The sequence below is a fragment of the Gouania willdenowi genome, chromosome 10, assembly GCF_900634775.1.
Source record: "Gouania willdenowi chromosome 10, fGouWil2.1, whole genome shotgun sequence".
Classification (NCBI taxonomy): Eukaryota; Metazoa; Chordata; class Actinopteri; order Blenniiformes; family Gobiesocidae; genus Gouania; species Gouania willdenowi.
Window position 1 is genome coordinate 32,559,569 of NC_041053.1, and position 11,907 is coordinate 32,571,475.

Below are 11,907 nucleotides of genomic sequence, written 5' to 3' on the forward strand. Positions count from 1 at the left end.
AATACCAAAAAGTCAGAGAGGGAACCAGCAAGGTTGATGAAAAATAAGTTCAGAATCCACTCAAGGTTATTACATTATAATAAAAGAGAATGATTTTTGCTAATCGTGTCAAAAGCAGATTTTTTATCTGATGACGAACTGACATTTGGGCACTGCTTACATAATCAATCGGAACATTACAACAAACAGGCGACGAGTACTTGGATTAGAGCCAAGTGTTTCCCACATTCATTTATGTGTAGCGGATTGCCACAAATGAATTAGGCCCAGCATATGTCATTAAAACTATGGTACATTTAGCGACGGTAAGCAACGCCTCTGCCTATAAAACCAAAGAAGAAGAAGCACTTCTTAAGGCACTTGGTCAATATTCTCTAACATGTTAAACATACCTTGTGCCTCTTCAAGGGGGCAGCTAAATATTTTATCAAAATAAAAGCATAACATATTAAACTGGAAGATAACTCCACCTGATTGTAAATAAATGGTGATAAGCACCAAAATAAAACACTTTAGTCCTTGTTAGTAAACAGAAATGTACCTGGGGTTATTTACATTTGTTGTGAGTGTCAAGAATGTGTCGAATCACGCAGATTTGACATTCGTAACATGTTGGGGCTCTGTGTAACCCCAGCATTACATTTGAACAGTGTCTCCAACACTGAAGGAGAAGAAGAAGGCAGAAAGTAGAGTTTGAGCTCCTCATTTAAAGGCTGTACTTTTTCTGCAGTCGTCTTTTTTAATAGATAACTACTGACAAGTTGATTTAATGAGTGTCTTTGTGGCCCTTAGAGGTCACTATGCATTTGTCATATCAGAGTCATTTTTTACATTCCCTTGTCCCAGCTGGTTAGTGTGATTAAGAGTTTTTATCTTTAAAGTTTTTTTATTTTTTAAAAACACTACTATGTCTTTTTGATTGTGATTGTAGGTGTTCTGTCTTATCGTCTTATTTAAAGAGACATATTGAGATTTTCACGATCCGAGACGAGACGCATCTGAAGGTAGAATCAAGTATGAGAGTTTTCTTGAGGTTGGATGTACAAGCGTCATTTTGTGAAGCAACAATAAGCTCTTTTTTCTGCACCGATGCATGCTGAGACCGTGCACTCGAAGCTGAGCCGCTGACGTTAGGCCTGATTTAAACTAGTTTAATACTGTTTATATTTTAATTACTTCAATCACATGAATCTGAAGCTGTAAAACCATTCTGTGGAGAATTAACAGTGATGTAACTAGAGGCACTTGACTACATTAATGGATTGAGGCTTCAAACTTGGCCTCATTTAATTCTCGCCCACATACAGTACTTCTCTGCTAATCAATGCTAACTGTGTGGCACTGACCCTCCCCGTGCTCAATCTGACAATGTTTAAGACTTCAAGACACGTCAACTCTACGAGCAGAACTTTTGCTCTGAAACTTTATGCACTGCTCAAAGTTATAATAATTTCATATTGTGGGCAGGTGATTACGTGAGAAATTGAATAATGTCGTCGGTAAAGGTCAGAGCCATCAGCTAACTGACATCAGATGAATGGAAATGTGACACCTTAGGAGCAAATTTTGAAACCTCAATAATTAAATACAAAGGCTTTTCGGGAGCTCACAGAGTGGCGAGAGAACAAAATCAGCCCACAGGAAAAGGTATAACAGTCATCCTGTCTCTGAAGCTTTTAAGGCACAGCTTTACCAGCAAGTGGCTGCTACTCAAAGGTGCTCTATTGATAGGGATTAGATAGAAAACTCACAATCCTTCATTTAATATTCTGTCGAGCGAGAAGCTCAGGAGACACAGCACTCAATCTGGAAGTCGCAAAATGAATTGAAAGTCTGGAATTTGTTCAATGCATTAAGCTATTAATCCAATAGTTACCCCTGTCTGATTGTCCAACTATATCTCTTCACCCCATTATACAAAAATATAAAATAGAGAGTAACCTGTTGCATTATAAATGTGTGAATGGGTTTGGTCCAGAATACATCAGTGAGATGTTAGTCAAGTATGAACCCAGCAGGTCTCTCAGATCTATGGACACAGGTCAGATAGTGGAGCCCAGAGTTCACAGTAAACATTGTGATGCTGCTTTTAGTTGTTATGATGCAAAGAAGTGGAACAAACTGCCAGTGGAGCTGAATTCAGCATCCAATGTGAACATTTTTAAATCAAAGTTAAAATCACTCTTTTTCTCTACTGCGTATGATTGAGAGGGAGATCTTTGGTCAGGGTGTTGATGATGTCATTGTTTGTTGATGATTTTAAATGATTTACTGGGGATTTTAAATGTTTTTGCTGCTGATTTTAATGTTCTTTTTGATTTTTCTATTGCACTTTTTCATCATGTAAAGCACATTGAGTAGCCTTGTGTATGAAATGCGCTATACAAATACATTTGCCTTTGCCTTTGCATTAAAACAATAATCAAATTACTAATCAATGCTAATATGATTAAAACTTTAGTCATGGGCTGTGTTCGAATTGCCATACTAACGTACTACACACTCAAATGAGTCTATACAGTTGACTATAAACAATTAGTATGATTAGTATGGTGACCGTTCCCATTGAAGTATACTTCCAAATTTCCCAAGATGCATTTCAAACCTACAACGACAAAAACCTGAAGCACACTGAGGCTAAATATCTCCTTTGATTCTCCACCTCTGAAAGCCTTTTAAGTGAGAAACACGTTTAATTTCAGAGATCCTCCATTGTGCTACTGACAAAACTTCAGGTTAACTTCAAAACAAGAGCCCTATTTACAAAAGGGATCAAAACTAATGGAAGACAGGAAGACATGTTTCTGTCCTTCAGAGGTAACCCACCAAACCATGACACCAGACAAAAAGATAAAACAGATTAAATAAAAGCACAGTAAAACAGGGTCATAATAGTTTTGTCCATGTGGAAGTGGGACAGCTTCACAGTTCTCCTCAAAGTTCAGTGTTAGCAATAATGGTCCCAAGGTATTTGTAGATTGAACACATTCAACATTGACTCCCTTGATGGTCGTGATGTCATGGTTGATTGTTGTCAGTCTTCTAAAATCAATAATCATATCTTTGGTTTCACAGTGTTAACTTCTATATAGGATTAATCGCACCATTTGATAAAATCATCAGTTATAGGGCCATGGCTGCTCTCGTTGCCCTGGAGGAGACTAACGACCACTGTATCATCTGCATACTTTAAAATAGAACAATTTTTAAAAGTACTCTGAAAATATATTTGTGTACACAATAAAAAGCAGAGGTGACAGCACACACCCCTGTGGAGATCCAGTGGAAGAGCACACTATGTTTGATAAAAACCCGTTCACTTTGACTCTCTGTGTTCTGTTTGTTAAAAAGTCTCAAATCCAGCCCACAAGGTTATTACATAAGTTAAAATGATCCGGCGGATGTTTGCCTTTTAGCTTGAAACTGGTCACCTTGCATACTTCAAAATGTCCCGATATAGTATACATCCGGGTGTTTCTCGCGTACTCAATCTTTCCATACTATCTAATGTGAACGCATTACATACTCTTTTTGACGTCAGTTAGTTAGTTAGTTAGTTAGAATGCTATTTAGTGTGCTTTAAGCCACACTTTGAGTTTGGTTTTAAATATAGGAAATGTGGGACATTCCCTAACAGTGAGAGGGAGACTGTTCCATAACTTAAAGGTCTTCACAGACAGAGCATTTTGACCAAAGGCTGTCCAACTCGTGGCCCGTCAACCAAAACCTGGGGTTAAAGTTGAGTCATGGGACAATATCTTAAGTTCACAGGATGGGACAACATACGATACTGGGCTCACAATAGCGATATGGAACAATATCTTTGGAAAGGGTTGCAGTTTGAAGAATATCCATGCTTTTATTTGTCTAACTCTGGGCACTCTTGCATACTTACTCTGGGTATGACTTTTTCAACTCAAATGAATATAAAATAAATAAAAGCGTTTTTTTTTTCAACAATATTAACATGTTTACATTTTCTATTATGTCTTTTACAATTAAAAATACATGCTTTCTAGGGACAGATGTAGCAGGAATGGAAAGGCTTGCGTCACACACTCGTATTACAACTTGTATATATCTTGTGACATTTTAATATTGCGATATCTTGTCCCCAATCTTTAGTCAACACTGAATCATCCCACACAGCTATATAAGGTATTATCAGCTCAGTAACAGAAGCAGGAACGTAGGTCAACTTTAACACAGGAAAAAATCCAGATGAAACACAACCTGTGGCTTCAAATTTCTGCATCAAATTGGTATTAATGTTGAAGTTAAAGCCCATGACTGCGCAAACATGATCAACTATTGCCATTTTACATGGATTATTAACCTAACCTATCTAACCCACACAAAGAGGAAAGTATGAGCATTTGATGGGTGGTCTGTTCACCGTGGGCAACACTGCCTCAAATGAGATTCATGACAAATCCTCCCTACAAGAGTCCGGCCAATATGCCAGGTAATAGCATGCTTGGCAGTACTTATCTGTCTCCATTAAAGACACAGGTCATATCCTGCAATGTCAGAACCATTAAATCAAACACTATAGCCTGACGCTGGTAGACTGGGTGCTGCTACAGCTTTAAAAAAAAAGCTAAAGCTATGATGACAAAGGGAGATATAAATACAGTCTTAGATGGTAAAGAAATTGTCATTTATAGGTAATTAAATATGCTTAAATGTATAATTTTATTTCTTAAAGACAAGAAATTAAGACTGAACTGAAAAAAGCTGCTCAGCGGTTCCTCCAGAAGAGAAAGATGTGGTTTTGAATCAGATCGCTCTAACCGGTCCCCATAGGAACACCCAGCCCCCACGCTCTGTTCGTGGCTTGACTGCTGCGGTCCGCTTCCTCGGGTTGGGTATTCTACGAAGTTTTTACACCTCAGATCAGGTAACACTTGTGACAGCTCACAGACTTTGTCCCGAATGTCCAGAAGTGTCTTACGATCATATTTCACAATGGCAAAAGTTTCACTTATGAACACAAACAACATAAAACATACGATGCACGCCAGAGCTTTTGCGATGGCGCCCTGCCCTCGGCGCCATTGCAACCTGACACGGCGTAGCCACGTACGCGGTACAGCCAGTCACGAATTTGGGCATGACTTTTCCTTTCAAAAACCAACTTGTTTTGGACCACCTGTTGTTTTTATGTTTGTCCTCCAGTTTGTCAAAGTTTGAAGTTGACCTAGGGCTGGTCCAGTTTTGATATGGACCAAAACTCATATCTCAATATTATTTCTCAAAATAGTGATATACGATATATATCTTCATAATTTTAAATCAAATAAAGTCTGACCAGAAAGGCAATTCTGGGAAAAAAATAAAAATATCTTGAATCTCAATATATTGCTCAGCCCTAAGTTGACCCGCTGTTACGGCTGGTGCCTCCTGGCCTCTCAGTCTGCCCTTCCTCCCTCTCACCTAAAACACCTGATTCTGATCAGTAATCAGGTGGAGAGGGAGGAGGAGCTGTATAAAAGTGCTGACAGGACCAGAAAAAATGACCAGCAGCAGACATGAGGGGAGAGTTAATTTTGGCCAACAGTTGTGAGTTTGAGCTAGAGATTACTGGTAGTCCTGTTTTCATGGAGATTTAGTGTTTTGTACCTTTTTGTAGGGTAGGAGTTCTCAACCTTTGGGGTTGTGAGAGACACTGGGTCACCAGATGCCTTCAAATAAATTAAGAATATCTTTACTGTTTTTCTGCAACTACACCAAACTTGTGATATTTGAACCTATTTTCATCACTTTTTTTCTTGCCATATTTTTGCTCATTTTTTTTAGCTACATTACTCCCACTTCTGCAACACATTTCAATGCCTTTTCTGTACATTGTTTCCACTTTCAAGACATTTTCAGAACTTAAAAACTCTAAAATCCACTTTTCTAACCTAATGTCAAATTTTTTTAGCATATTGTCACTTTTTAACCTCTTTTCACTGTATTTCATGCTTATTTTTGACAATTTAACCACATTTATGATTTGTCATGCCAATTATTTGCCAGTTTAAACTAATTGTTCCTACTTCTTACATTATATTAACCCAACCGCACTCCCTCCATTTCTGCCACTTTATACTCAATATTGACACTTTTTTTTTTTTTTTACCACCTTTTCCACCATATTTTGATCTATTTCAACCCATTTTATTTCTGACCCCCCCCCCCCCCCCCCCCCCCCTTACAGATGGCCCTCTCGCCACATGACTGTTCTTCAATGTTTGTCTGTGTTCAACCACCATCAGGTACAGTGGAGTCCCTGGTCTCTGGAACCTTTATTTTGGGGGTCGGGGGCTGAAAAGGTTGAGAACCACTGGTTTAGATGGTGGATGCTGGTTGTGATGGCCCTGTATGGGGTTGTCCCAAGTGTCCTCTAAACATTTGTTCAGTTTGGCCAGGGTCTCAAGTCCCTTTTGTTTCTTTAAGTTATACATGCAAACTTAACACAGAGAGCATGGAACAGCAGGGCTCCAACTCATAATTTTTCTGCTGTAAGGGCTGCAATGCTAATCATCACAAAGTGGGCTTGCACAAAAGTGACTTAATGTACCACTTGTGCAAATTAAACACAATCATCATGGCTAAGCTTTGATATATATATATATATATATATATGTATAATTTAGTGGAACATTAAGCCACTTTTGTGGAAAATATCCATATTGTGCCTCTATATTAAAGTAGAGAACCATGGGATTTCTAACAGCTAATCAGCAGATTCAGATGCATGCGAGGCCCCTGCTGATTAGCGTTGTGGCCCTACCCGCAGAATAATTATGGGTTGGAGCCCTGCTGCACCAAGTTCCATGTTAAGTTTGCATGTTGCAAATTCACTTAAAACTTTGACAAACTCGAGGAGAAACCATTTTTTGTACATGTACATGTAATGTGGATTTCTCAGAGTAAGCAGTAAGCTTAGTTGCACATATATCACACAGATCAAATCAAATCATGGCCGTCAACTGCAAGCCCTGGATTTTTTTTATTTATCATTTCCTATAACAGCAGAGCCTGTTCTGTAATAAGTTCACAACTTGTCTAAATGTGTGTGCTGGCTCTCTCTGAGATTAATGTCTTCCTTGAGAACCAAAGGGTCTGACTATAAACCTCCTCACTACTCAAGAGTCATGTCTTCTAGGACCAACCAACCACATCCTGAAGGAAAGGCAAATAATTCTCAACTACATGTCGACAATACAATGTCATTGATTTTCAACTGGTGCTCTTTTTTTATTATTTAGTTACTTTTTGTTCAAATGAACTAAAGTTAATTAGTATGATTAGAATGAACATTTGAAGCAACTCGTTAAAATGGTTTATAATAAACCAGCTGATCCACTACTTCACTGAAGACTTTTTGATTGTAAACATTGCGACGTATTTTGTTGGGCGGGGCTTAGCCTGGAGGGAAAACCACGATTGTCTTTGTTTTTCTGAGCACGAGTGTTCACTCTAATCCTATAAAACTTTAATTTATGTCCACTAACGGTATTTCTCCTATTCTGGCACCCAAACACACAACAAGACGACATTCTAAAGCTGTAACATTACCAGCCTCCAGTTTTTAGCCAGCGGCGTTTCCTGTTTTTTTGCTTCCAGCTAGATTTGTGACGTCACTCGTTTCGTGAGCTATTAAGGGATTGATTAATGGCTTTGGTTGTTAAAAATCCTTCTTGAAATATATATGCGTAAAGCAAAAATCACACACAAATTGCTCCAAAACTCTCTCCAACAATAATAATTCAATCTGCGCTGCTAACCCTAAATAAATCTTGTCTTTTTGTGGTGTCTTTGCAAACAAACCTGTAACTTAACTGGTTGGCTTGTGCGAGTCTGTAGTTATCTGGGGAAACATAAAAACCAACACAAACCTCTCATGGCTGTAACCTGGATTTGTTCTACAAAAAGCGAATCATATTTCTCCCTGACTCTTGATGTGTGCACCTTGTCTGGTAAATTGTGGTTGTTTTGAGACTGCTTTATGCTGGCTTGTAAGTGCTATAAGATGTTCAATAAGCTGCATAATGTGTGTGTGGGATTCTACTTTTCTGTTCTACTAAGCCAGAGGCGTTCAAGTCATTGTTGTCCAGGTTTGATGCTCAGTGCCAAAATTCATCCTACGTGGACTGAATCAGAAAAAAGACATAATTCACGCCTCTGCATCACATTATTAGGAAAGCCTGTTTAGCTATTAGTTAAAGCAAGTGTCGGAGCTAAAAAAAAAAAAAAAAAAAAGCACATCACAAAGCAGCAACTTTAATCTCAACACAACACGACAAACTTGGGATGGACTCCACCACCAGATGACCTGACCATGTGACCAAAATCTATACTGCTTTTTATTGGTGTCATTTCGATAAACTTTAATAATCCTAAAGATGTTTCTTGATTATAACAATAAGTTCACTGAAATCCCAAAAGCCTTCAATAACCAGATCTCAACTGAGAAATCTTTGAGCACCTTTGGGACCATGTGTCAACATAAAAAGAAGACAAACACATTAGTATATATATTATATACAGTTGTGGTCAAAATAATAGCAGTCCCGCATCACTAGCAAGATAAATCACTGTTTTTGTTAGAATTTCAACTTCTACACTGCAAGTAAGTTTCTAGAAGGTTTAGTAAAGGTATAGAAAACCAACAGACTCAATAGGGATGACGTGCATGCTGCTGATTCTGTGAAACTGAATCATTTACTGAAAGGGGCGTGTTCCAAGAAATAGCTGTGCCGAGTTCAGTTAGTGAAAGGTTGTTGTTATGTGAAAAAAAAGGGGTGTGAAACAGGTGGCCCTTATTTAAGGATCAAGGCAACTGACGCTGCATATGCTGGCTGTGTATTTGTCCTTGAGAAACGAGTAAGAGTTAAATGGGTCGTTCAAGACACTGTTCAGAAGAAGAGCGTTCTTTGATTAAGAAATTACTAAAAGAAGGGAAAACCTATAAAGAGGTGCAGAAAATGATAGGCTGTTCAGCTAAAATGATGTCAAACGCCTTAAAATGGCAGCCAAACCCAGAAAGGCGAGGAAGAAAAAGAAAAACAACTATTCGAATGGATTGGTGAAAAACCAAAATGGCAAAGGCTCAGCCAATGATCAGGAGGTTAAGATTGCCTGAGTACTGTAACAATCAGACAACATCTATGTGAAGCCAAGCTACCAGCCAGAAGCCCCCGCAAAGTCCCATTGTTAAAAAAAAAACGCTAAAGCGGTTACAACTTGCCAAAGAACACATTGACTGGCCTAAAAAGAAACGACGTATTATTTTGTGAGAGATGAAAGTTAGATTGTTCTTTTTGGGTCTAAAGGTCACAGAGAGTTTGTCAGACGTCCTGCAAACGCTGAATTCAAGCCACAGTACACAGTGAAGACGGTGAAGCATGGTGGTGCAAGCATCATGATATGGGGATGTTTCTCTAACTATGGTGTTGGTCCTATTTATCACATACCAGGGATCATGGATCAGTTTGAGTACATCAGAAGAAGTCATGTTGAAGAGGAAATGCTTTTGAAATGTGTGTTTCAACAAGACAATGACCCCAAACACACCAGCAGATATGTCAACACTGCTAATTGTTTTTAACGTTATATTTCTTGACTCTGTAAAATATTATCAAATTCAATTACTTTTTTCCAATGTTCTTGCTTTGAAATAGAATGTGCAGTGTGCATTAGATCATTAAAATACAATTTAGCTGAAGAATTTTTAGGTTTACTCACCTTTTTAAACACACTGCTATATTATAAACATAACTATATATATATATATATATATATATATATATATATATATATATATATATATATGGCCCTAATTTGTTTTCACAGCATCACACTTATATTGTAAAAGTGCAGTAGTAATGATATTGTGCTATTAGTGGGTGAGAGGAGGAGACAATAACAAGTGAATAGACCAATACGTGGGGGAAAGGAGTAGATACATATATATATGGGGGAAAAGGAGTATATGTGGGGGAAAGGAATAGATATATATATATCTACTCCTCTCACCCACTAATAGCACAATATCATTACTACTGCACTTTTACAATATAAGTGTGATGCTGTGAAAAAAAATTAGGGCCATTATTGATGGAGAGTTTGGGCAAATCTAGAATAAAGTCTAAATGTTGAGAATAAAGTTGAAATTTTGAGAATAAAGTTGAAAGTTTATTTTCAAAATTTTGAATTTAATCTTGACATTTCAACTTTATTCTTGATTTGCCCAAAATTATTTTCTCCATCCTATTTTCTCCATTGGCCCTAATTTTCTTCCATAGTGATACAATTCTAGGCAGTGGATGTATGTGTAAAGTCTCTTAAAGGCAGCAGTTATGACCATAGTATTATGGTCTCAATTTGTGAATCACAGGCAGGGTGTATTGATTTCCATTTGGCTAATCCTACAGGCATCCCCTTTCATATCTCTAATGAAGACCTCCTAAGGTAGTATCAATAATGAATAGAGAGGTGAGCTGGATGCACATCCCTGTCTTGGTTAAGCAGGCAGGCCCTCGTGCCAAGAAAAAAGGTGTTCTTTGCTGATATGGGACTGATCATAATAAGTACAACTGAGACACACACATTTGTGAGTGTGTGTGTGATGATGATGATGATGACAAAGAGATGCTGGGAGCCAAAGATGCACAGCTCTCCACTCCAGTCAGAGTGTGGATTGTTGTCACCAGGATCAATATTCCAGCTTCATTCAATTACACAGAGAGCAAGAAGCCGTCACAGTATAGCAGCATGACTGATGTGCTGCTGCACACGGTCACTTTGAAAGGATGAAGGAGAAGAAATGGAAACTTTGAAGAGTTCAGGATTAGAAATGATATTATTCAGTGAGTGATAAAGGCACGGGGAGGCTAAGCATGGGGAGACATAATGGATATTATTCTCATTTTCCAGTCTGTGGTCCAGATGCAAAGCTGGTAAACCCTGAGAATGCAAACTACACACTGCAGCAAATAAGTCACACGAGCCAGCGCACGCACACACGCACGTCTATTTCATTTGAAATGGACATTGCATGTGTATTTCTAACAATCAGGTTGGATTTAACTCTTCTTTTTTGAACTTGTTAAATAATTTCCTCAGTCATGTGGAGTATTATCCCGCTCTGTTTCTCTCTAAAGGCAAATATCACGATATTTTCTATAAAACTGTTGTGACTTACCCAAAGTTATGAGGTGAAACAGGTAAAGTCCCCACAGATCCATCTCCGTATGGAATCAGCTTCTCCCTTTACGCGTTTTTCGCCCACTGTTGGATTTTTTACAGGCTAAGAGAGTGATGCGCCTTTAGGTATATGGAGATCATAATTCAAATCACAGCTCTCAAAGATTCTAGTTTAGATATATTTTTGTATCTCAGAAACACATCAGTATTAGTTCCAATGCAATGTTGAAGTCGTGCGCAAAGGCGCAGCCATGCGTAAAAGCAGCGGATGGAAGTTGTCCTGCGCGCTGTACAGTCCTGTGTGTGGAGGGGCTGAGAGCTGGAGAACCTTCAATCTGCGGCTCAAGGGATGCTCGGTGTTGTGCCAAGCTAAGTATCCCCGTTAAAAAAAAAAAACGGTCTCCCTGGCCACGGGAGCGCGCATGGATTCAGGGATTTTTTTTTTTTTTTTACGGCTTCATATGTGGGTCACGCAATTCACCTTTTTCACTTCTCACCTCTTCCACGTTGAAGTACAGATATTACACAACCATCAGATGGACAGCATGCGCGCTCCAGTGGCCAGGGAAACACATTTTGTTAGGGATACATGGATTGGCACAACACCTGGAGGAAACAGTGTGTGCGCGTGCACGAGAGAGGGAGAAGAGAAGTGTATGTGAAGCATTCTGGTTACATAGTCATTTGCTCTGATGCACAGTGGCATCGTGT

The 11,907-nt window shown here is 38.6% G+C and overlaps 1 protein-coding gene across 1 annotated transcript in view; it reads right to left on the reverse strand.

Moving 5' to 3' along the window:
• gfra4b (GDNF family receptor alpha 4b) overlaps positions 1–11,500 on the reverse strand; it is a 58,994-nt gene extending 47,494 nt beyond the window's left edge. Inside the window, exon 1 of the mRNA XM_028459852.1 lies at positions 11,195–11,500. Coding sequence (XP_028315653.1) covers positions 11,195–11,237 — 43 coding nt within the window. The 5' untranslated portion in view covers positions 11,238–11,500. The remainder of the gene's footprint in view (positions 1–11,194) is intronic.
• Between the last annotated feature and the right edge of the window lie 407 nt (positions 11,501–11,907).